The sequence below is a fragment of the Parus major genome, chromosome 1A, assembly GCF_001522545.3.
Source record: "Parus major isolate Abel chromosome 1A, Parus_major1.1, whole genome shotgun sequence".
Taxonomy (NCBI): Eukaryota; Metazoa; Chordata; class Aves; order Passeriformes; family Paridae; genus Parus; species Parus major.
Genome location: NC_031773.1, coordinates 54,653,528 through 54,680,002, shown reverse-complemented (window position 1 = coordinate 54,680,002; position 26,475 = coordinate 54,653,528). Strand labels below are relative to the sequence as shown.

General features: G+C 40.1%; 1 protein-coding gene and 2 long non-coding RNA genes across 4 annotated transcripts in view; 2 read left to right on the top strand and 1 right to left on the bottom strand.

The window, feature by feature from the left end:
• Positions 1-145: 145 nt before the first annotated feature.
• On the bottom strand, positions 146-25,925 carry RESF1 (retroelement silencing factor 1). Of its 2 annotated transcripts, none has more exons than XM_033514800.1 (5): positions 24,008-25,925; positions 10,586-10,670; positions 3,262-8,671; positions 2,445-2,519; positions 146-2,015 (listed from the first exon to the last, which is right to left on the bottom strand). In XM_033514800.1, exons 3-5 carry the CDS (start codon positions 8,630-8,632, stop codon positions 1,999-2,001), a joined length of 5,463 nt encoding a protein of 1,820 aa, XP_033370691.1. In that variant the 5' UTR covers positions 8,633-8,671; positions 10,586-10,670; positions 24,008-25,925; the 3' UTR covers positions 146-1,998. The 2 variants fall into 2 exon arrangements, with proteins under 2 accessions (XP_033370691.1, XP_015483924.1); XM_015628438.3 differs by having other exon boundaries at positions 146-1,299; positions 24,008-25,924.
• The window catches only part of LOC107204758, a 22,032-nt gene continuing 5,165 nt past the window's right edge, over positions 9,609-26,475 (top strand). Inside the window, exons 1-2 of the long non-coding RNA XR_001521725.2 lie at positions 9,609-10,205; positions 13,858-13,863. This is a non-coding gene — a long non-coding RNA (uncharacterized LOC107204758). The remainder of the gene's footprint in view (positions 10,206-13,857; positions 13,864-26,475) is intronic.
• On the top strand, positions 19,060-26,469 carry LOC107204759. Its single transcript, XR_001521726.2, has 3 exons — positions 19,060-19,278; positions 20,158-20,216; positions 26,273-26,469. It is a non-coding gene; the product is annotated as an uncharacterized LOC107204759 (long non-coding RNA).

Sequence of the window (26,475 nt, the reverse complement as noted above, 5' to 3'; positions counted from 1 at the left end):
AACTTTCAACTACTTCCTTTAAACAAGGAAGATCCATCACAATTATTTTAAAGCTGCTTTTCATCTACAGGAATATCTTCAATGCCTATTTAACTAACTGCAATAAGCACAACTTCATACTTTAAGAACAAAAAAAAAGACAAGATGAAGTCCTCAAAAGTTTATTTCAAGTATAAAAATTGTTCAGTGAAGTATCTACAGGTTTTTTGTTCAGCATAAAGGTTAAGTAAGATAGAAAGAATTAAGTACCAAATCTCTGTAAAAATACGATTTGATTTTAAATTTTGAATAACAGTGAAAAGGCACTTAACAGAAGATAGCCAATGACAAATACAACCGTTACATCACAGTGAATGTGTAAGCAAACACAATCTAACACTTTATAAACAAAGAAATTACAGTCTAGCTGAACTCAGACAAGAGTGAATTCGAACTCCCCACATTTCAACTGCAAAGAGAGAAAGAAAAGCAAGAGAAGTCTTCACTAAACTAATAGTTTTCAGCACTGTGTTCAAACAAAGAACTCAAGAGTTCAGTCCATACAAGCGCCACAGAAAGAAATGTAACAAAACTGGGTAGCAGCATAAATATTTCTTAAATGCCCCTGATCTGAATTGAGGGGTTTATATTTCTAGTCCCAGTTTAGGAAAAAAAGTTTCTACAAAAAACAGAAAGCCTTTTTAGAAGCAAAACAGACTACCGTAGTGGGAAACAGAAGTGTAATGCTTGGAAATCCACTGCAATCCCTTTGCAGCAGAAATATTTTTCCACTGCCAGCAATGGAAAGTATAACAAGTAGAAGATTTTGAGAATCAGGAAAAAAAACCAGGCTATGACAGTTTAAATGAGTTTGTTATTTTTTGGTCAAGATTCAATGAGCTACTCTATCTTAAAAAAAAATAAGATCAAATATGCCAAAAGAAACAATACGTTTAAAACAGCATTTACAGCACCAAAGCATATTGGGACAATAAATACAGGATAAGATGGTAATTATTCACAAATATGAGGAAAATAGGGAAGGAAATTCTCAACACCCACCAGAAAACCGTGGGTTTGTACATTTGTTCAGCAATATGAAGTAAACAGAAAAAAATCATCTTAGTGTTGGCATTTTTTTCTCAGAGACAGTAAGACCTTTGATACAGGACTGCTATCAAGACTTTTGCATCTTTTTTTCCAGATACATTTTCCTGTAGGTCTGAAACATCTCTTTTGAGTCTTTGACAGGAATGTGAAGAGTCTTTCCATCTCCATCCAGGATCTGTATAGCTGTATCAAGGGGAATACTGTCCTCAGCTGCAAGACAGACAAGCATGTTAAAGCAAGAGTCTCAAAGGACTCTATTCCTTATGCATGTGGTACCTAAGGCCTTTCAGTGTCAAAAAGGATGCCACACAAACTTCCTTCCTAAAGCACCAGGCACCTCAGATTTAAAACAATGAATCTTTAAGCACGAAATGGCTATTTGGGTGTCAAATCAAAGGGGAGATTTCTGGAGAGTGTTAAGAAAGGTGTGACAGAAAACGTGCATTTGTGAAAGGAAGAGAAGAAGCAAGAGGAAGGGCTAAAAAGATGGCAGACACCAAAGCCCAAGGACACAGGCAACAGCAACAAAAGATGCAAAGGTTGCAAACTATGTCACCTGCAACACCACAACACAAGTATCAGCATGCAAGCAGCACTCTGCTCTAAAGCTAAGAAGCAGACAGCAACAAGGCTACAGAATGCATTTTGTTCCCCGTTAGACCACTAACTAGAAAAACAAGATTAGAGCCAGAGAGGTACCTAAAGCAAAGAAACAAGGACAGCTGGGAGCAACCTCACCCAAGATTTAAAAAGGATGGAACAAACAAGATCCTGAGATGTTGTGACAGCTGACTCCTAGAGGATATAAAAGACCATCCAAAAAGCAATTTGCCATTCAAGAGAAATGAGGAAGATGTTAACAGTGGTCCCACTTTTCCTCTGGGTGTCATACAGATTATCTTGTCTAGACTACTGGGACACAGGTCCTGCAATTTGTGAGCACAGGTGTTATGTGTGGACAGCAGCAACCAACTGTGAAAGTCAGATTTATTTTAAAAATCGCTTTCTGTTTTTGCACTACATTCTGCTACATCACTTCCTATATTTTAAATCATGAAAGAATCCTTATATACAAATTAAAACAAATTAAATTTAAACACTGTTACCAGTGCTACATCCAAGTTAACAGCACAGGAAAATTTTAACATTTCCAACAACATGTTCATAACGCAATAAAAAGCTACACCAACCTTTGATACTTCTAAGTCTATTCTCTGATATCCATTTAATCAGCAGAATGAGAAAATAATAATTTAAAATGTTTTATTAATATTTACTACTGTAAAGGAACATTTAAAACCAAGCAAAGAGGATTTAACTTGTATTTCAAATGGGACATTCAGAAGTCACTTCACCTGTAGAAATCTCTTCCACTTTCTTTTGCTTCACTGGTTCACATTTTAACCAATCTTCTTTTTTACTCTTGACACCTAAAGAAATTTTTTAAAAAATGTTTCTGAGGTTTCTGTATCACAAATTTAGGCCTCTATCAAGTAATAAATTCTAACACATATACTAGCACATGCAAAAGGAAATTTCCTTTGTGTATGAATCTGACTCCAAGGGCTGATATGTACAGCTTAAGATTTGGGGTTCATTTAAAAATCAAATACAACATTTGACATAAATATGCTCCAGAATGCACTATGTAAAATGTTGAAAAATGGGGTAAAGAAGAGAAGGAAAAATGGATGCTTAAAGCAAAGATGGCAAAGGTTATGGGGACTGTGGGCAGGATATGTCTGGCCTAAGCTTACTCTATTCCTCAATGTCACAAAAAATCTCTCCCTCCTCTGCCCAGCCAGACTGATGCACAACCATGTGAACAGTGAATACAAATCACATCTCCTTTGGTAACTGTGCCAAGGGAATCTACTTTCTACAACCAAGCCAAGCTAACTTCTACAAGTACTTTAGAAAGCCTTCTCCCAAAGTTAATCAAAACTGCCATGCTCTAATTTTCATTCTCTAAGGCTCACAGAAAATTGAAGGTAAACTCCCATGTACTTTTTCCGCTTAAGATACGGCTATGGTCTGTCACAGAACAAGCTAGGATACCTCAGCTTTCAGCCTCTACAGTCCCATGTTTTCACTGTCTGTAGCTTTGTGCAATGTGCATTTTAAAATGAATACACAGTTTTTACTCACAAATGAATCAAGACAGCATCATACCTTCTACAACGACTTTATCTCTTTCTGGAGAATTCTTTGCAGCTAAGCTTTCTTCACCAGGGGCTGGATTTCTGAACAGTATCTCTGGACACAGCTTGAACTCAAGGAGTTCCTGTTTGCATGATTTCTCAGTTGTCGAGACAGACACATCTCTTTTTGACTCGCTGCTCTGTGACACTTTGGTGGCTCTATGCCAGACAGGTCTGACAGGTGACGTCTCTAATTTTGTCAGATAAATGCGCTCCTGTGCTGTACGTTTAAATGCCACTCTGTTCAGGTAGTGTTTTTTGGGTTCCTTTTGAAGATGCAGCTTTAGTCTGTTATTTCTTCTGTTTAGGTATAGAAGATTTTTATCAGGAAACATTTTCTCAGTGCACTTGTCTTTGTTTAGACCATCGAGATGTCTTTCTTTGCTAGAAAAGTAGTTTTTAGACATGGCAGAAGACCGAGCCCTTTTTCTCTGCAGTTTAAGCACAGCGCAATCTGCTAAGGAACTCCTTGGTTTCCAACCATTTTCTCCATTCAGTTTTTTAGCTTTATCAGCATTTAGCATGCAATTGTGTGCAAGCTGCTTAGAACTCTTTGCTTCAGATTGTTTCAGTTTTTCCTCTTCTAGCTTTGCTTTTTTAAGTTCTCTCTTCCCAACCATATTTTCCTTCATCTTCCGTTTGTATGCCTGCTCCTGCAAAGGATGAACTTTCACAGATTTATGCGGAGAATATTTTGTGTGTCTTGATTTGAAGTCTACAGTGCTACTATCTGAGAATGTTACAGCATCAGCTTGGTAACTACTCAGTTTTTTATGTTTTATTTCTGCTGGTAATTTCGCTTGCTCTTTGACACTAATTCCTACGTCTTGCCTAAGCAGCTCCTTTTGTTTCGTACAGCTTTGCTCTTCAGCTGAAGTCTCTTCACAAGTTTTAAATTTTTGTCCTTGACTGACTTCAGAGTGCTGAATTTCAACGGTTTCTGACTTGACAGATTGCTGAGTGTCCATTTTGGATTTCAAGGTCAAATCTGGGCTGGTTATATCCTGTGAAAGGGACTCAGTTTTGAAAACTCTCTCCTTCTTTATGGACAACTTTGCCATGTTGTCTGCATATGTATGATCAGTTTTCTCTGGTAACTCTTGGGAAGCTGTCTGGTGCTCCTTTTTGTCAGAATGAAATTCTTTACTTGACACTTGGGTTCCTTTGTCAATTTGCAGATTTTCCTTACAACTGCTGCTTTTGTATTTATCAGCATCCTGTATTTCAAAGGAATTAACTGGTCCAATTTTTTCCTGTGTTGTCGGCGGTTTGTATTCATTATCCACCTTCAGCCTAGGATTTTTGTTCATTGCAGAAATGTATTTGCAAGTATCTTTAATTTTGCTAATACTGTCTGTTATTTTTTCAGAAATTGTTAGGTCTCTCACTGCAGAGTTTTTCTTTTTCAAGGTATCAGATTGACTGTTTTCTTCTGTCTCTGCAGAGTCAGTATTTTCAGCTTTTGAAAGTTGACAATCATTTTTCTCTGAACCAGATGTTTCTAACTGAGAGGGACAATGAGGTGTTTTATATTCTACAGACAAACCACCTGTTAAAGAGCAATCTTCACTTTTTTCACTGGACTTAGGACTTTTTTGTGGGGCTTTTTCCTCCTCACATGGTTTCTGACTAGGCTGGACACAGCCTTCAAGGTTGTCCTTGTCAGCTGAAGCCTTTTCTGACTGCTGACTCACTTCTCTCTTGCTGTCACTAGAAGGACACTGGTTTTGTCCAGGAGACAGCTCTTGAACCTGATCAGAGCTTAACACCGCAATTTTAGTCTGATTTACTGGGTCCTTCAAATGAGCATTCTTGTCACTAATTTTAACCTCTTTTTGAGACTGATTCTCTGTCCCTTCAGCCACAGAACGATTTTGTGCTGCTCCTTTTGTTAGCATATCAGCACCTTCAATGCCATATGGAAATTCTTTCACTAGAGCAAGCAGCTGATCTTCTAGATATTTACTAGGTTCTCTTCCAAAAAAGTTCACCTCCTTTTCTGTGCTATTTTTATTGGGCATGGAATTTTGTTTACTGTGGTCTCCTGGAACAGGTGCATTAGTTTTAACAGTTGTGCTGATAGAGAAATCTAGTGAATTTTGAGCTAACCTCTTATTCATATTAGCAAGATTTTCTAAGTAATTTTCAGAATGCATGGAATTTTGTTTACTGTGGTCTCCTGGAACAGGTGCATTAGTTTTAACAGTCGTGCTGATAGAGGAATCTAGTGAATTTTGAGCTAACCTCTTATTCATATTAGCAAGACTTTCTAAGTAATTTTCAGAATGCTTGGAAGATGCCTTGAGAGTCGTGTTTTGTTCAGAGGTAGAAACTGCTTTAGGAGGATTGCCTCTGCTTTCTTTCTCCAAATGACTTGATGATTCTTCCAACATCCTCAGCAGCAAGCTTTCTCTTCGGGAAGTGTTATTGCTCAGCTCACTTTTATGCAAGTCTGGATGTTGTTCCTTTTGCCTTGCATTTCCTTCTGATGCTTGTGTCTCATAGACTGACTTGAACATGCCTGCTATTTGTGCATTATAAAATTTATCACCTTCAACAAGAGAGCATACACTAGAAATACAAAACATCTCATTTTCCAGCACAGCTGTGGATGAATCTCCTGCCTCTAAGACAGCTTGCTTGTCTTTGCGGTCCCTTATACCTTCTTGAGAGATTTGACTACAAAAATTTGTGCCTGATTCAGGAAGACTAGCCTTCTTTTGTAATCCAGGCTGCAGATTTTTTCTTTCATCTTGTGCAGATGGACTAACTTTCCTTTGGTTTTCATCACCTAATTTGATCTGTTGTAAATCTGAGTCCACTTTTTGTTCCAGAACACAATCGCTGGGTGATGACCTAGCATTTTCTATTGTTCCTTTGGCAGTATTTGCCACATTTAAACCATTTTTCCCCTCTTCTTGCAAGCTACATGTGCTTTCCAAATCGATCACCGGATAGGTTTTACCTTCAGGTGTTGGGATCTTGCCTGCCTGCTCACTTAGTGTTCTTTGTTCACAAAGCACTAAAGGAGAGACAACTGCAACTTGAGGTTCAAAATTTTTTATCAAATTGGAAGTCAATGTATCAAGTTTTTGTCCCACAGAGGTAGTTGTTACAGGTAAAATGGTCTCGTCCACGCTAGACAGAACATTTTTTTTCCCTGCCTTTGTGTTTTGGTTGGACGGTGTAACCTGATTTGCTGTAGGGCTTTCATTTGACTGTTTATTTTGCACACTTACAGATTCTGATGGAAACTTCTCCCACAAGCGCAGGCATGCAGCCACCTCTTCCACAGTGTAGCTACAATTGCTCTGGTTACAGGATGCATTTTCAGTAAATGGCGTTTTTTTCTGAGCTACCTCGGTCTGGAATTTAGCATCACCAGATGCAGTTGTTTCTGATGCAGGAGAGTTTGTGTGAGCCACAGATGCCTGCTCACCTTTCAGACTTTCTGTGTTCTTCTCACTAGTGTCTTTTAGCAAGCTTTCACCTGAGACAGATGTATCGAGCAGTGGTTTTTCATTACACAGGAGACTTGTCAGTATTTTATCAGCAGTAGCACCAGCTGTCTTCTCTTTCAGCGCATTTGTGCTGCTCAATACAAACTGAAGAAATGATGAGTTCTCAGGGCCAATTTGCACAGTCTTTGATGCAGTCTTGACAGAGTTCCCTGCTTGAGTAAAACATGAAGCACTATTTGAGGAAGTCACAGTTCCTTGAGAAGAGGCCAAGGCATGCACATCCCTTTGTTCCAAGGTGCTGTCAGGATTATTAAATTGAGCTGGGACTTTGCTCTGAGAGGGAATAGGAGTGAAGCTTGATGAAAGGCTTCCCTGCTCCACCTGATGGTCACTTTGAGTCACCTCCAATCTTCTGTTATCAACACTGGCTAGGTTTTTGTCCTTTCTTTCATCATGTGAAATCGCAAGTGTGGGCCTCTCTGTCCCCACTGGTTCAGATGGGGAAAGTGGTACATTTTGTTTGGGCCCACATGGAAGACAATTAGCAGAAGAACATGGATAACTAGTAGGAGGAAGAAGAGTATTTTTGGCATTATAGATTTTTTTTTTATAATTATGAACCGTTTCAAGCAGGACAACCCTTTTTTTAAGACAGTTCAGCTTTTCAGCTTCCCAAGCTAGCCTCTCCTTTGTAATTCCTATTCCCTGTGTTGCTGCCGCTGAAGAAACCTGAGCATTAACAGGCCCATTCATCAAACTATTAGTCTGGCTCTCTGGAACTGAAGCAGGATCATTCAGTGGCTTTGAAGAAAGAGCTTCTATTTCTTTCACAACATCAAGCAGTTCTTTGGGAATGCCAGGCGATGACACAGAGCTTTCATTAAAAGACCGATTTGTTGTCATACTTCCACTTGGATTATAGACATTCCTGACTGATTGACTGACTTCTCCAGATGGCTGCTTCTGACAGAGTTGTGGAATACTATTAAACCCAGGAGCATTTTTTGGATCCAGTGGGCACCTCTGCTGGTTAATGTTGTATCCATTAGGTACATTTTGCATTTCCTGTGGTGCACCCATTGAAGGTGGTGCTGCAGGTCTTGAAACACAGTTGGCAGGCAACAAAGATGGTGCAGAACATCCTCTGGGAGCTTCTGATGTCATCTGACTCTGCTGATACTGTGACAGATGTATATTTGCTCCAGTATTTTGATTCATTGAATATGAAACTTTACCCTGTTGAATACTGGAATTAAATATTTGGGGCTGGACATGTTGTCCAGGAGTACCGAGAGGAAAAGAACTACTCTGGGGATGAATGCCACCTTGATGTAGTGTTGCAAGTCTCAGAGAATTATGCTGCAGCATTTCTGGCTGCATGTTGTAAGCATTGGTATTGGCATACTGAGGCTCCCCAAGCAGGCTCCTTACACTATTCCCTGTGTTCATTTGAGAGGACAGAGGGGGTAAATTTCTGCAGGGATAACTGCAGGGATTAGATACTGGCCAAGAAGTCAGAGTCGTCTCTGGCCGCAAAGGTGAATTCTGACTGGGAGGTTTTGGTGCTGTTATGTACATCTGTTGATGTCGTTTAACTGAGTATTTCGATGTGAAAAAATTATTACCAGTTACAGATGTTCCTGGTGAGGTTTGATCTGAAGTTTTGAATCCTTCACCATTTACAGTAGGGAAGGCAACATTGATAGTTGGCATATACACAATTTGGTTATTTTCAGCGTAAGTGCATGCATTTTTAGAGGAGTTGGCATTTGTCTGAGGAAAAGCATGTCCATTAGGAAGTAACTGACTGAAACACGCTCCTTCACTTTGTAGGTTTGTATTTGCATCAGCATTCTGGACTGGCCTTACATTCCAGTCCATCTTCTCTTGTTTTCTTTTTCTTCAGGCAAAACCAAAATGCTACAAAAAAAATTTTACAAAAAATTACAACCTTTTGATCAAGACCTATTTAATTTACTAAGTGATTTAGAATGCATCATGAATGGCACTGTCGAACTTAAATTGCTGGGTAGGAGAGCAACCCCATTAGCACAACCCACGGACATAAAATGCTGTCAAAGTCAAGTTGCATAAATTGTTTCCCAGAACACAGTTAAAGTATAAAAGGAGAAGCAACTAACAACTCTATTGACTATCCAATGACTAAAAAAAGTCACACTCTTCTGCTAATTCTATTATCATTCAACTTTTTAATTTAACAATAGATCGCTGTATTTAGCTTCTTAATCCTAAAACAATGGAAAAAAGCCCCAAGGTAGGTGTATAACATGACACAATGAACAATACTAAAGAGGTGAACATAAGAAACACCTACAGAATAAAATACAGGCCAGGGTTTTCAGACAGTAAGACTCAATTTCAATTATACCTTCAAATACAACAAAATAAATGGAAAAATTATTTTGGGTTTAGTAAAAATCTCTCATAATAATGTTGCCCACTAGTTTAATTTTGAGAAACATGACTGTGCCTCTACAGGCACATCAGTGATCTACAAGCAAAGAGCCCCTAATTCTGTTGGCAGCATTAACTTACTCGGCTGGGAGAAGGCATGAAGTGTAGAGATGACAATAACACTTATGCTACTGCAGTACTTACACCTTCAGGAGCTGACAAAGTCACATATCTCTATGCCTTCATGTGTTATATTCCAGAATGCACATGGATGAGCATGTTACTCTGTAAAGTCTTTAGAGGCAGTGCCCTCAAAGCCTGACACTATTTCAGCCTCCAAAAACGCACAAAATATCACAAAAAAAACCCATGACAACTGACAGGAATGAATGCTTGTCTGTATCTCAATAAGCTCCTTTGAGTATGATCAAACCCACTGTCCTGGGTTGCAGTATATTCTATCACCATCCTCATGTACTGTTGAAACCAGGTGAGGCAGTGCTCCCTGCCTCCCCCCCCCCCCCGGGCTACCTTCTGTTAATGGGCCCATCAATGCCCTGCCCCATGACTCATAGATAACTTCCCCCTGTATTGTCCCCTGTTAATGGACCCACCACTGCCTTGCTGCATGACTCAGAGATAACTTCCTCCTGGACTGTTTTCTGTTAATGGCTCATCAAGGCCTTATCTCATGACTCACCATCCCATTGTGAGATGCTCCTCCCCGAGGGAGGAGCCAAGCATTCCATACTGGATATAAGCTGAGAATTCGAACACCATGGCAGCCCTTACCTACGGGACTTCCAGAGGACAGGAGCTACTGCTGGACTTTCAGCTGAAGACCAGACCCCCTTTCTTCCAGAGGATCACGCTTCAACAAGACCACCTCATCTGGACGACTACCATCACCCTAACAGGGTTCCAGGCTGTATTCTGACTCTGTCAGTGTTTTTGATATTATTGCATTTATTCTTTTTATCATTTTCCTATTAAATTATAATTCTGACTTGCGATCTCTCACTGGTTTGATTTCAAACTAGTACACCCACCTAGGACAGAACAAACACCTTGCTTTGTGCAGGGTGTTAAGACAGTTTCTCAACAGAATCTTTCATGCCATTTCTCCCAGGTTACCCAAGGCTCCTGACATTCCTTCATGGGCTCTTTTAGATTTTAAGACTCTTCTGATTTCAAATTTGAGAATGAGAAGTATCACTCATATCTAGCCTATAAGAAATAAAAGACCCAGTGTTATAGTTTTCCAGGTGTTACTTTCAAGATTCAAACACAGCTTTATCTTTCTTCACTCTTTTACTTTCTCTGCTCTCATAAGACACCAACAACAAAAGAAGACAGGAAAACAAAGTGGCATAAGAAATTCATAAAAATCATCAACATCAGTGTCCAGGCAATACTTACAGTGATGCAGGAATCTTAGCAGACAAAACAGGTTTTTGCATCCAAGGTTAAGCTTTCAGGCTGCTAATGTTACACTGGGTATTTCCTGAAAAATGATTTGGAATAAAACAATCCTTGAATTAGACAAATGCTGAGGAAACTTAAGGCATTCACATTTTCTGAGAACATAACTGTAAGAGAGGCAAACAAGACTAAGATGCTAACCACTACTAACTGTAAAATCCTTGCTAGAGGAGGAACTTTGACTACATGCAGCTTCACAACTTCACTAAGAGTAAAATCCAATTATTGTCACCATCAAGATTGAAAATAAGTTAGAAACCCCTTGTTGAAGCCAGGCTGGAGACAAGGGGAAGGGTTCATTGCAGTGGTAAACCCTACAACCCAGCCCAAAAGGACCAGGGGTGGAGGTTGTAATGGATATACCTTGGAATTCTTGATTTGAGTTATGTGTTACAGGAATTACTATGAGAGGAAACACACAGGACCATCCCCAAGAATCACCTGTTGTTTTGAGAGAAACTGTTTACCCCTAAAGCTGTTGGTCTGGTGTTTGTTACTACATTCCAAATCTAACTCAGCAGGCTGCATCAAGTCCCTCCACTCCGGTGTCAACAGAGAGATGCAGTACATGGCATCATAACTCGCCTGAGCCTTGTAGCAGGTGCCTGAACTGATTGGTTTGGGGCCTTGCCCTGCCTTTGGGTGCCAGATGCTCTCATGGAGGGAACTACCTGCTCTCTTCTAGGAATAGAAAAAGTCAGAAAGATAAAAGCATGAAGAGAAAGTTACCCTGCCTATTTGTGTTACAGCTCATGGTCTTAGAAATGCTGAGCACTACCTAATGCAGCTGAAGTCCAAATTATTCCCCTACAAACAAGAAATGCCTGAAGCCCAGCAGGACACTTAAGCTGGAACAGACACAACTCTACAACTCTTGCCAGTGTCTATGTTAGAAGCCTTGAAGTGACAGTGGAGAAAACAGAAGGCCACGGTGTCCCTGTGATGGGACTATCTGCCCAGGAAAAGCTTGTCAGGTGGCTGGAAGCTGCCTGAAAGTGAGCTTCTGAAAGAAACTCTGAAAGAAGATTTTTCTTCTGAAAGAAAAATTGATCAAGACAACCAGGACATAAATACTTGGTCCAATTTGATTTCAGATAATCGTATGTAAAATTCCTACCTCCTTGAAGCCTGAATAGGCCAATGAATCAGACTAACAATTAAACTGAGTATGGTGTCAATGGAGGCACCGTAACTGTGTCTATGAATGCTTTTCCACAGGCAAAAACCTATGCCAAATCGGGTGAGCACTATCACAAATCTGTTACTGTGTGCTATTTAACCTGAATTGCAAATATATCACATGACCCCCTGAATTTCAGAATCAGAAGCCTGGGCCCTCCTGTAGGGTCTGGAATCTAACTACAAACTCCATTGGAAAACACAACTGTACTTCTGGTATCACTAACATATGCTCAAAAATAAAGGTCTTGAGGTGACCAAGGTGCCCAGAATATTTCCTGGGACAGTCCCACAGATTTGGGATTGAACACGAGAAGGCTGGTTATCAATCATTTTTTAGGTGTAGCCCCTGTGTGCCAGGTAAAGTCCTACTGAGTCACGAATTTTTAAAAATTAAGAACTTTAGAAAAGTTAAAGCTTTTAGCTAGAGATAGACTTTGCTGGAATCAATTAGAGTTAATGATTAGGTTAGAAGCAGGATTTGAGATAATAAATCCAGGGATTTAGATAACGAATTACTTGTAATTGTATGTTTGTTTAGCTGGGCCTGTAATGAGGAATAGGGAAACTGACAAACAGGCCCAGGAAGAACACAGACCGTACATCTGGAAACCCATTTAAAAGTCATGAAGGGAAGAAAGTGGAGTTCCCCCAAGTGTCAGTTGTAATGTCAACCATTGTAAAGGTAGAAAGGTCAGAGCGAGGAAGATGGGCTATCCTTCATCTTTTACAACCGCTCCTCACTAAAAATGACCACCCCCTCAATTCAAGGAACCAACCACACAGGAGTAACAACCTTTTAAACTTATTACCATGTATTTAAATATGAAGCAGAGAATGGGAGGTGTTAGCATTATGAATATGTATTAGTATTTTGGGTATTCAAGACTTTTGTAAATAAATAGACACTGGAATCTTTTGTGAATTTGCAGTGCATCTTAGGGGACTACCCCAAGTACCTGCCCTGTGCTGATTAAACATATGCTTTCTAACTTTAAACTGTTACAGTCTTTTATCCATCAACAGATTGATACTGATACTAGATCAACATCAATATTTAGTAAATCACTATGAGTTTGTCTTCCATCTGGGACCCAGCAGCACCCACTAGTTAAACAGTCCTGGACCACTCAGAGCCCACTAACATCAGCAGCCACAATGCTCAGCACCACACGGTCCCAGCTATGTTCTGCTATGCTTGTTCTGTCATCCTGCATCCTGTCTGGATGCAGCCACAGTTACCACCAAACCCCTGGTTAAAACCTCCCTAAGCCTGTGCTAAAGGGCCCTGACCCAAGGAATCTTAAAAGCCTGTTTAGCCCCAGGTATTCCAACCAGGCAGCCCACAGAGACCAAACACGTTTTATCGGCTGTTGCCAACAAGCCCCTATGCTGCAATTTTTCCCACCAGGGTTTGAGCAAGGGCCCTAGTGCCCCTCCCATCACTTCACCAACTGGAAATGCCCCAGCCCTTGGTGACCCAGACTTATCACACGTAGTTAGCACCCCAGACAGAACCTGATGATCCTTCTCAGGTGTCATGGATGGTGCATCTTACAGAGACTTCCCATTTGGAGGTAGATGCCACCATCAATGGCATCACCATCTGTATGTCCTCATGGGCAGTCAAAATTCTGCCTTCAGTTGATCACAATGGAGGGGACCACTTCTCTCACCCTCTGCAGTAGCCCTCAAGCTCCAGGAGCCCCTTCAGCCCTTTCCAAGATCAATCAAGTGCAGCTTCATTAAAAGCCAGCCAGCCTGAGGACCTGTTTTTGAGAGGCTCTAACCTCTGCTGAGGAATAACTCCTACACAGTTCTGGTCAGCTCTGCACAGCAGCAGTTTATCACTGCATGTAGGTGCAGAGCTATGCACCACAAAGAGCAGACAAGTAACAGTCTCTGACGAGTTGAACCTTGCCCAGCTGGGGCAGTGACAGAGTTTATATATATATATATATATATATATATATATATATATATATATATATACACCTCTGCATTACACGTGGTTTTTCACAGGACTACAGGTACATGTCAGATAAGCAAGATGCAGCAAGCTACCAAAAAGAATGGTAACATATAGATTACTTCAGATAAGATACTTTTACAAGTATTTCTCTCCAATAATTTGGCCACTCTTGCTCAGTGAGACCATTAGGCCATGATGTAGATATTTCTAACTAGAAAGACCTACAAATGCCTGCAAGGTATTAGCTTTTTTACTTCCACAAACAGAACCACTCATAGACCAGACCTTCCATGATGCTCCTGGGAAGGTACAATCTCCAGGTACTTCTGAATCCAAGACCCCTACTCTGGGGACTCTGTGAAGCACCTCCCCTACCTCCAGTGACCCGTATTGCTAACATGCCTCAGAGACCCAGAACATCCTGCAAGCCCCAAAATTCATCATGTTTCTAGAAACATCTGACTGACAGTCGACTGCTATAAAAACCCAGACCCAATTTTTAACAGCAGGGACGTTTTACAAATGTAAAATGCATAACTAAAGGCCTGGAATTTGGTGCTCCAATAGTCTATTGAGTATAAGTCCAGTTGCATTCAAAAGAACTAGTCTGGTTCACAAACACTATGGTTTATTAAATGCAACATACATGGCTCTTTTGGAGTGCCAGTCGTATCTGCATAAACTGCAGAGTAGCTAAATATAGCCCTAACAATACAATGGCAATCACAAGCTCAATTTCTCACATCAAAACACTCTGCATAGCCAAGGACACAAGTCTAACCAAAAGGTGCCCCTTCTGCAGAGGGCGAGGAAAATGTGTCCCAACAATTTTCATGTCAAATTCTCATCCCCAGCTAAACACAAAATCAGTGTCCTTTTATACCTTATTAGTCATTATTGTGCAGAGTGCTGTGGATGGTCCAATTTTCTGCTCTTAGGGGTTGTGTTGTATGCAGTACTTCTTGGTAGGAGGTATACCTGGTAGCAGTTGTACAAAACATTTCCTGGTATTAAGACTGCACTATTCCTCTGCCACTTTACATTCCTACCCAACGCCATGGCAACAAAAACCTCCATCAGGTTTCCATGTCTGCTGTGATCACTGATGCTCTGATGTGTGAGCTCCATCTCATCCTGAGCTTTGCTATTTACTTCACTGTTTTATGCTTCTAACACTCTTAACATACTCCCTTCTAGAAGTGTGTGTGGAGATACCGCCTTTGAATGGGGACAACCCAAGGTTCTTTCCCAAGGCTGAGTTAAAAAGATATGCACACATACATTGGTATGAGTAAGCAACACCAATCTCTACCTGATTATTTTGCCAGCTTTAAAATTATCACTGTAATAATAGTTAACTATCTATACTGTGTAGTAATTTATTTTGGTTAAGGTCCTTTAGTCTAACTAGTATTATGATCAATATTATCATCAGTATTAACACCAATATTAAAAATTAATATTGTTCTGCCTTCCTTTATCCTGTGGGATGAAGCTGTCTACAGATTCAACTGCACCTTAGGAATTCTTTAGACATAAACCTTTACTAAGTCTGTGTCTAGAACTGGATCCAGCCACACCCAGACTCCTCTCTGAGGAGGAGTTTAGAAAGCAACAGGATCCCTTCTACACCCTGTGACTCAACAGGAGTGTATACATGATAAACCTTGTGTGAAGCTTCCATTCTGCCTGTGACGGCTACCTGTCATAAATTTATGTTGAATAAAATCATAAAATTATTCTTTTAATCATAAATTTATGGCAACATAAATTTTGCCCCCTCTCTGCCTCACAATGCAGTCGCAAAAGCTGCCAAAACAATCAATGCCATTTACCTTTCCTCTTATCTATGCACAGTCAGTTTAGACATTAAAGACGTTCCTCCAGTGTCCCACCCACTAGGCCTACCAAGCTCACCTTTTTTGGGTTTTTTGTTTGGAGATGAAGTGAATACACTTCATTCTAAAATGGCATTAATTATACCTTTACCCATTTACCTCAGCCATGGCTATAATCCTGCCATTGATGCTAAGGTAGCTCAAGCAATATTAGCTGAAACCTCTCCTGATGTGTCTCATCACCTGTATCTTGCTGACTTTCCTAGCACATATAGATAGGAATCTTATATAAGATACAACTCAAATTTCAGCCCTCAATGAACACCAGGAACTTTCTATCTCCCTGGTAAATGTCAGGGTCCTGCCCAGAATGTTAAGTGTTGGGGTTATTTTTAAAGGAATCTTTTTGCATGCCAGTACCAAAGGTATTTCTGAAAGTGTCTTGCAGTCTGTTTCCCTTACCCAATATACTCCTTCCTCCAAATGCAAATATCGAGTCTCCTAGGTTCTTTTGTAATGAAAGGCCCAGGTTTTAGTCAGCTGGGTGACTCTCTCTATTCCTTGCTGTTCACATATTGCACCTGGGACTGGAATATGCACAAACACTTCCAACCCTTCTCATAAAAATATTCAACAATATCAGTATCCGTTTGCACAATGGTATATAATAAACATTAATTATAATAATTAAGCTAAGCAACTCATCAAATAACTGTACCCTCACCACTTATGTGCAATACAACACACACTGATGACATAGGCAAGAGGTAACTGTACTACCACTGAGTCAATAAAGTGGATTGACTGTAGTCATGGGATGAGCTCAACACCTTGACCAAATTATTGACAGTTTGGCTCAGGCTCACAAGGAAGTAAAGGTCTAGGCCGTAACCAGGTGTAGTCAAGGACTTTTCTAGCTCCAACCTATTATTTGAAAACCCATGTAGGAATAGGGTGACACAAAGAGCTTTGATGTATGAGAGCTGGGAACACCAGTCAACCGAATAACACATTAATAGCAGGTAGTTCTTCCAAGACTAATTAGCAAGGAACACATGAAATTGTGGGTGCAAGGAATTTCATGCCTACCTTTTCCATGGCATTTAATTTGACTACAAGCCAACCACTTTATTCAACAAATATGAAAATCCAGGTGAGCCTTTTTTTTATCTCTCCCAGCTGCATGGTTGCAACCTCTCCTTAAGCTGGGTCACCTCCAAGTTATTCCTTGCTGAAAGACTCTACCAATTGCAGATCTCTGGTGACTGACAATGTGCATGACTTCGTATCATAGGGCATTAAGATAATGTATTAATACTCTTGAATTATTACTGTTATTGAATCTGTACAGTAAGATTAAAGTGCTAGGGCACTTTCTTAAGCCTCACTTTTACATCATTTCGCTTCAAATAAAACCACTCTTCCAGTTACCTGTGCCAGTGGTTCCCTAAGTGGTCTAAATCTCCTCTGCAACAAGTGTAACTGAGGCACTCACAATAGCTCTAAAATATTCATTGCTGAAAGTTCCCTTTAATAGAGCCAAAACTCTTTAAACACACATTTCAATGCCAGCCACTGTGATCACAGCTATTTTGTACCTCTGCAGAAAGCAGTTCAGCAAACAGAAGATTCTAAGAATTAAAAGGACAAAAGTTCAGCTGCAGGCCAGCAAAACTTTGCTCTCCTGTTTTTGCTTTGGGACTTGTAGCAGCATGTCTCATTTAACCTAAACTATTTAAATCTAATTCAGCACATCTGACTTACGGTGTTATAGAAAAACAGCCTGAATCAACTAAACGTACCCAAAGACAAGAGTACATAAACATCCATAATTCTCATTTTCCTTTCTTTATAACTGTATTTTAGATGTCACAACAGCACCACCACACAGGAATTTTCTTGCCCCAAAATTCTTAGCAGTTACATGAGAGATAATTCATTGGAAATTACTGTTACATATAGGTAAAACCCTTATAAAAGAAAGACCTTGTAAAATCAGGCCTTATTACCTCAGCTAAGCTAATAGCTAGCCTAAGTTCCCATGAGAAACCTGTCAGCTTTCATGAGACTGGAATCCTGTAACAGTGCAAATCTCTGCTTATTTCTGTGAGAATGAATTCTACGACCATGACAGTTAATGGCACCTGCAAAAATAAGAAGTCTATCCCATGAGAACCCATGAAGAAAAAATGTAAACATATCTAGAAAGAAAACAGTTTGACAGGCATGTACACTAGCCATGACCAACCAATGAACTGAGTTTCAAGAATCTGCTGACCTATTAGATTCAAACATGGTGCCTTCTGATAGCACATAAAAACGAGCTGTGTGCAATAATATTCTCATTCAATAAATGAAAAAACAAGTATCTTGTCTGTCTCTATTGTGACAAATTACCTTAATCTCAGATTGCCAATTAATCATAGAATATTTACAGTAAATTTAAGCATACAAAGACTAGTAGTCACTTCTCTTTGCAGATTCCCATTCCACCATTTCCAACAGTGTATTTCCCCCTTTTACCTATCAGCTTCTAACAGATCCTGATGGGATTCATCCAATAATCTTTAAAGAGCTGCTGATGTCATCACTAAGTCTCTCTTGGTGGTTTTTGAGTGATTCTGGGAATCTGGAGAAGTCTCAGCTGACTGGAAGCTGGTGAATGTTGTCCCAGTTTTCAAGAAGGACAAGGAGGACCCTGGAAGGTAGAGGCCTGTCAGTGTCACTTCAGTGTCTGGTAAAATCATGGAAAACATTTTTCTGGAAGGTACTGAAAAACACTTGGAAGACAACAGTCATCAGTCACAGCAGACATGGCTTTGTGAGGGGAAAGTCAGCTTGTCACACCTGATTTCCTCCTACAATAGGGTAACCCACCTAGATGACCTAGGAAAGCCAGTGCATGAACCTTTTTGGATTTCAATAAAATGTATATAGGATGGTTAGGTTTTACTCCTGTAGCCTTCATGTTACATCAGGCTCTCCTTCCCAGCCTTCCTTTTTGTTTTCAGCATTGTCTCCTCCAAACACCAAGACTTAATGTGATTTTATTCAGTGTTATCCAACACTGCATAAACAGTACTTTTCAGTTTGTTAGCGGGGGGTTTTTTGTTTGGAGATGAAGTGAATACACTTCATTCTCAAAGTCATTAAAGCTCAGACAGAGCTTTCTCTTGCCTCTGGCATGCCTTTTGGCTCTACTGTCAACAGCAGCAACTTGAGAAGCTGCATTTCCCAATCAAAAACTATTTCAGAGTGAATTTTGCAACACCTGTCTGCAGCACCCAGAGAAGCAGAGCAGCCCAGCTCCGTGTGCACAGCAGGATGTTCCTCTCTACCACAGATGGCTGGTGCATGTGGAAGAGATAACCCAGGCAAGGTCAAAGGCCTGGCAGGGGGTTATCTCTGGAGCCAGAGGGGGCAAGACACCCAACTAAGAATCAACATCTTGGTCTGGGGAGCAGATGCAGGAAGAGATAAAAAAAGTATCTTTGACCGAAAGACACTGCTCTTCACAACTATAAAAGCCACAAAAAATATTACAGATATAGAACTCTTACACACTCCCTGGAAATGGGTAGGATGGCTTCTCCTACAAAGCTTGGACATATCTTTGTAGATACTTTTCCAGAAATTGAGAGGTAAGATTTGATATGGCCCACCAGCAACTGGATGGTAAGATACATTGAAGCTAGCTGTAATATAGGTACCTCAATCACGCTGTATTGTCTATCTACTAATAGCATCTCTTTGTTTATCATGTGTGGTAAGAAGTCTGGTTGAAGTCTTATGTCTGCTTCCCTTGGTCTATTCAATAAATCATTCATTTTGTAATAGACCTAAATGGCCATTAAGAACTTGCAGAACAAGAGTGAGTTTTTGGGTGTTGGCCACCTCAATTAAGTTACTGTCTACTGTCAAAGGCCTGGGCAGAGGGACTGGTTTAAACTCCCCTCTCCATCTGTAATGGTGTGGTGACCCCAGCCCACCAACAGTGCCTGGCTGAGGCAAGAAGGCACCAAGTCACACCAGCCCAGAGGTCTTGTCTTGCTTTCTTCTGCCAAGGAGAAGGCAAAGTCCCTCCACAAGTCCTAGCCCTTAAGCAAGTACCAGCCACCGGAGTTGCCACCCAACAGAGAGACAAAGGGAGTGGGCTGCCACCATTTTCCCTTTGTCTCCCCCATGGCAAGCACCATCTTGGGGAAGCAGTCACTCTGCCATTTTGAGTTTCTCTTTGTTCCCTGGGAATCTGGAGATTTCAGCAACTTTCAAAAAAATTGGTCCTTTTACTGTTGTTTTTTGCCTGTTGCTGTTTTGGTTTTTTTTTAGTAAACTGTTATTTTTTCAGTTATATCTGTTCTACTTGTTTCTCTTTATTGATGGAAAGTGATTGGTTAAAACTAATGGGAGATAACTCATTTTAGAGTGTTCTTAAATTGTTTTAAACCAAGGTTGATCAAACAGGACCTGCCTTTCATAAGCTCGTGTTGGCTGGGCCTGATTCCCTGGTTGTCCTATAGGTGCCATGTGATGACATTGATGATGATCTGCTCCACGATCTTCCTCAGTACAAAAGGCTGTAAGTATTATTACCGTGCACTATTTAATAAATTGGTATTTTCTAAACTAGCTTAAGAACTGTCAGGAAGAGATTGGTTTTGGTCACCCATTCTCATGACCACGGGCAAATCTCTCACTCAGCCACAAGGAGTTACCACGAGAAGTATCCCCACTTAAAGGAAGAATCTGCACACACAATCCTAGAAGGGTTGTGCTAGAAATCCCTACAATAAAAGAGAGAGCTTGGGCTTTTATAGGATAACATGATTGACTGTCAGTCCTACATTGCTAGGCTAGCCCAGCAGAACATAATTCATTTAAAACACACACTTAGTACTACCACTCATTGGTTCCTTTTATCAGGAAACATCTGTCTCCCACATCCGTGCCACTGCCAGTTCCCATCAGGAAACACCAGTTTCTTTACATCCTCATATTGTCTGAGGTGCTTCAGTCAGGCTGATCTCAGCATTCTTCAACACCAAAAAAAACCATGACCACCCTCTCCCTCCATCACTGGTGATTTTTGCAAATAGCATGAAGTTCAAGCTGTTTCACCCACAGATATACAGAAAGAACATCCTGCTACGCTCACAAGTTTCCGATTTTAGTATTTATGTCAAAAAAAAATTGAAATTTGGTTTCAACAAGGATGTTTGATACAGATTACTTATCGCACGTCATGGTGACAGCAGAAAAATGTTAAGTACTAAAGTCTGAACAACAGACCTTGGGCCAAATTGACCTCTAGATGAACCTTCCAACCAAATGGTATATGTATCTGCTCATTGGCAAAACTATGGTTTCAGTATTTAGAACCTAGGCAAGGCCAAATCTTGTCTTGGTTGGGAGTGTAAAATCAAAGACAACTCCCTTGGTTCCTCCTTGAGCCCTGGCCAGGCTTTGGAAGAAACCCGGTAGGAGAAAGAAACCACATGTTCCAGCACTAGATGTTATGGTGGCTTGTTTATTCAACAGAATAAAAAGGGGACCCTCTCACAGCTAAGTCAGAAGCCTCGTTTCCATGGGTGGAAACACCTGCAGGATTTTCCATTTACCAGGAGTAGTTCTCCAGTCCTTTGCTGTGACAGTGGCTGCCCCCAGCTGATGCTTATCCTATCATATCCTTTTGTAATTCTTTGCTTTTTTGTATTATATTCAATTACACTTATTTCTTAATTGGTTGTCTTTTCTGATCCTTCCCATCAGCAAAACAAATGTAGAAAAGCAATGAAACAAGCATCAATCTCTGAATGTGCCTTAAATCTTGGTGGGAACCCAGAAATTCTGTAGTTGAGAAATTACAATTATGTAATTCCATTTTAAGACTTATTCGGGGAATAGTACAAAAATTAAAATAATCAAGAAAAAGGCATTCCATGGCATCTGGCATTGGTCCCAATCCACTGTCCCAAAGCTAATAATTGCACCCAGCAACACTGTCACAAGTGTCATGGGAACTGTGGTCATAGTCAACAGGTCAAGAATAAAGAAGTCATTCTTCTCACCACAAATGAGTTAATGCAGATAATCACCATTCCATGTATCAACAACCAGAAGCACTAGATACAAAAAAAAAATGGAATTTGTCATAAGCAGCATCTAAACTGAGCTCCAAGAGGTTATTCTGAAGCCTAAAAGTAGCTCTTCTGCAAGCACTATGGACACCAGGCATTTGGAGGAGCCATGCTTCACAAGGAATTTAAACATTCTAGTTCTCTGTGGTACCAAGCAACACACAAACACCAGCAAAAGCAATTGTTCAGTCATTGTTCAGAACAAAATGAAATCTTCAAGATTGTATTCAATTCCTTGATTGTATCAACCAAGCATTTATTGCTCATACTCCACAGAGAAAAAAAAATCACTTTTGAGTAATAGCTCCAAGCCTGAGAAAGCAATTTTTAGCAGAAAAGATTTGCAGGGAAAAGGCATTAATAACACAGACTGGATTCATCAGACAAGTTGGCATCACCAAATTTTCCATTCAGAATCCTACAGATGAAAGCTTTTCTAATGGTAGCATCAGACTCCTTCATACAGGAATACCCTTGCCTCTGCAGAAGAGCTGATGTCTATAACTGAAACACAATGCTGTAAGTATTATCTGTAGCTCATGCTTTTCTAGTTGAGAATATTACTATGATGGAAGAAGGTCAGCTAAAGATGAAGTGAAGTCCAGAGCTGCCTTTTCTTGGATGGAACAACATTTTTTAGAAAATACCTACACCCCTACACTTCAACTGCAAATTTGTATTTACCATAATACTGTTCTGCCAGTGGACATGGTTGGCACAAAAGACAGAAACACCAACTTTAAGGAATAAGTGTAAATTACTATAGTTTAAAACAGCAAAGAATTACAAAAGGATAAGCTAAGCAACGCAGCTAATCACTACTACAGAAGATTGCCTATAATAATTAGGAAAGGTACATCACCTAATATTTTATTATCATCCAAACCTGCACTTCAGCTGGGGAGCTCCAGCCACAGCGAAGGACTGGAGAGCCACTCCGGGTAACTGGAAAATTCTTGAGGTACATCCACCCACAGGTGAGGTCTCCATCTTCACTGTGAGAAGGTCCAGCATTTATATTGTTGAATAAACAAGATTCCTTATCTTCTAGTGCAGGAACATCTGGTTTCATTCTCTTCTTGGGTTCCACCCAAAGCCTGGCCAGGGCTCAAGGAGGAACCAAGGGATTTGGCTTTAACCATGTACTTCCAAACAAAGCCAGGTATCTGATTTCATGGCCCTGACTGGGCTCTAAACACAGGAAGAAATATATTCTTATCACACTACATGTTTTACTAATGATCATGTATCTTTCACTAATAAGTGGATACAAATATTAGGCAACATTTGGTTGGAAGGTTCTTTGAGAGCAAACTTCAGCTCAGGACCTATTGTTCAGGCCGCAGTACTTCACAGAAACAAGTGAAATGCAGAGAAACCATATACACGCTTCAACCTCTGAGGAATTTCCAAATTCCTTTCAAGTTTCAATGCATATTTAAAGAACTGTCTTATATCCTCAGTAGTTGTAGACATCACCCCCTTTTAGAAGTACTACTTGCTAATCACCCAACGCCTAATGACCACTCATGGGAGACAAGTCTGCAATCTATGTACAAGATACTGACTGAAGTGCAAATTAAGAAGTTACTTGAATTTTGGTCATTGAAATCTTTCACAATCACATGCTAAAAGAGCTTTTCGGCATATTTGCATTTTATGGAGACCATTTATATCCAGCATGAAGGCTTAGTGCTACCTTCAAGATCACAGGAGTGTTTTTAAAAAGTACAGTTTCTCTTCTGATTGGTGAAGTTTCCTGCCTGCTATAAGTTACAATATCAATCCTTCCATTAAATTAGCTTCCTTGAAATTCCTCAAAGTATAAACTCCTACAGCCTTTTTGCTCTAGATTACCACTGTCCTATGCAGTTTTGAAACTCCTGAGAACTTGAATTGCTTATGTTTATCAGAATGACAAATGATAGTGAGAAACATATTAGTAGTGTTTAGCAAACAAATGTGTGAAAAAAAATTCAGTCCCTTTCAGCAATGGGAAAGTACTACAGTTTTTTTAAAAACTGCATATAACAGTATTTAATATAGCTTAGAAATGCTTTGAGTAACAAAGACAGGTTGGCAAGTTTGTATTTTCCTTAACCCTATTCTCTTCCCCATTTGTACCTCTTTAGTCACGCTGATGCTACCACTTGTGGTGCTTCAGGATGAACCAAAGTAGACAATTAAATGGCATCCACAATTTCACTTTTAAAAAGAAAAAAAGATCACTTACTTCAGTAATCTCGTGTGTCTCTTCAGACAAATGTGGAGCATTCACTGGAGGAACACGAGCTCCTCCCTGGTCTTGGGTCCTAGAAGGGACAACAGTCTGTAAGCTTCAAGTGCTGCTTTTACCAAATGAGCAATGACCCATACCAACACCACCACCAGAGTCTCCTATGTCCTGATTACCAGTAGTATATCAAAATGTCCCCTGGCAGATTTTGAATTCCAATATCCTCTGAAGAACCAGTCTCCTTTCATTAGTGTCCATTAACAATTTAAAAAGGCAAATATTAGCATTGCCTACTGCTAAAAACCATAATGGGTGTTTTCACCATTTTTCCTTGCTTTTCTTTTTTCTTTCCTTTTAAGTCACCAGCAGGCTCTAAGGTTTTTCACAAGCTCTCATAGCCATGCTTCGCAAAGCTGGAACTCCTCTAGGAATTAAGAAAATTGAATTGCACCTTCTTTGCTTTCTGCTCCCTCTTTTATTCCTTTTGCTGTCTTGATCCATGCCTTTTAAATCATGGGGCAGGGAGTACTCCTCTCCCTCTGACAACCGTTAGTCTTCAACACAAAGAAGAAGGGCTCAACATCAAACTAACAGGTTAATTATTACAAGACCACAAATGCTGTGACATTTGGAGTCTCACATCTCCAACCCACTGATATGTCACTCATGGCTGCAGCAAATGAAACCAAACAAAAAGAGGCAAATAAAACAGTTGGGAAAGGCTGATTTGTGTAAATTTTAGAAACTTATAAAAATATTCTTCTACCAAAACACCTTAGCCTGCAGAAGCAATCCAAGTCAGCAATTTGTTGGCTTCTAAAGAGCCAGTGTTTGAGGGACAGCTTCCTGCAAATCAAAGTATTTTACCAATTTACAACTATTTTTTTTTTAAGATTAGTAGGAAGGGGGAAGAGCAAAAAAGCATCTGAGTTTTAAGTAGAAATCAGAACCATACCAACAAAAATAAAATTTCTAAAAATCTGGTAGACCAATGAACTGGAGAAAGTTTTAGCTTTTACTTAGAAGGAAACCAAAACACCCCATAACAGACTCGATATAAAGCATGCTGTAATGTTTGGGTTCTTTTTTCTTCTATTAAAACATGAGACAATATATTACTTCCTATTAGAGAAAATAAGACTGTTTAAGCTTAAACTACAAAGATGGCTGGATTCTTGAACTCACTGCAGCTAGCCACACAAACACTGAACTAATGGTTCCTGGTAAACATCTTGGGAAGCAGTTGGCAATAAGTTTTCCAAGACTTTGGACCCTGAGATTCAGGGGAACTTTTATACTGGCATAGGCATCAAGAGTAAATTATTTAATTTTGCAGACAGAAATATAAAAGCAATCATTATCACAAGTTTGTTTTCTCTGCCAGGAATATCTAACTGCATGTTTTGGGACATCAGTTAGCTAGTTCAAGGGAACAGAGTGATAAGAGCCCAGCTAGGAGTTTTTGATGTTTGTAACAAGTTTTACTCCCATCATTCTCAGATGAATATTTTCTCAGGAGAAAATATTTATCAGGAGTCACAATGAGCTGGGTTTGTTTTATTCTATTTTTAAGTCCTCCCAGAAGGCTAGTTAAGAGCAGGGAAATGCCCAAAGTTACCACGAAACTCCTAGAAAGAGTTGAGTCAGCCTCCTAACAACTTCTAGGAAAACAACTAGGAAAGCCAGCATTCCTATGGGCTTCTGAAACACATCCAGTGCTCCAGCAGAAAATCTACTCGTGTTCTACCTGATGCCTTGGGTTTTCATTGATGCCACGGACATACAAAGCACATCTCCCAAAGCACAGGAAGAAAATCGCTACAGATTGATGGGGTACTTGCACTTTTTTCTCACATTTCCATCTGCCTCTGCATGGAATAAGCGAGTTAATTATATCAGCTACACTACTCAGACAACCCAAAACAGAAAGAGCGAGCATATACCTCTTTAAATCCGTTTGATGGTTTGTTTTTTTTCTGTAATAGTATAAACAGTTTCATCAGTCCAACCACAATACACGACTGCAGGTGTCCCTCTTGCACAAAGCAGAGCACCGGCTCCTTACCGCACACCTTGTAATGTCTATCTGAGAGGCTGAAGCAAAAAAATCACTAACGCTGGACTTTCATCTCAGAATTTAAACACAGGACACTCGAAATACCCGGTCATCAACCCTGACAGTAATTACTTTCTCTCGTCAGTTTTGTTTGGGGGGGGAGGGGATTTCCTAGTTTGTTGATTTGGGTTGGGTTTTTTTTTCAGTATCTTTTAACCGCATCTCCCTGCATTGTCATATCCTACGGAGAAATACAGCAAACAAACCTCTGCGTCCTTAAAGTGATCGGGGCGGCGGATGTTCCCGGAGCCTGCGCATCGCATTGTCCTCGTTCAGGCACTCGCAGGACACTTACTAATTGACGTTAATTGGTTCTGCGAGACGAGCAGCGGACTCGCTGCGGGCCCCG

What these genes read in the sequence shown, in the direction of transcription:
- RESF1 (XM_015628438.3), bottom strand. Translation starts at nt 8,632, where the DNA reads ATGGACTGGAATGTAAGGCCAGTCCAGAATGCTGATGCAAATACAAAC. An exon ending in AGATAAAGTCGTTGTAGAAG is followed by an intron (nt 2,520 to 3,261) that starts GTATGATGCTGT and finishes AAATTTCTTTAG; the next exon opens with GTGTCAAGAGTAAAAAAGAA. An exon ending in AGTGGAAGAGATTTCTACAG is followed by an intron (nt 1,300 to 2,444) that starts GTGAAGTGACTT and finishes TCTGTCTTGCAG; the next exon opens with CTGAGGACAGTATTCCCCTT.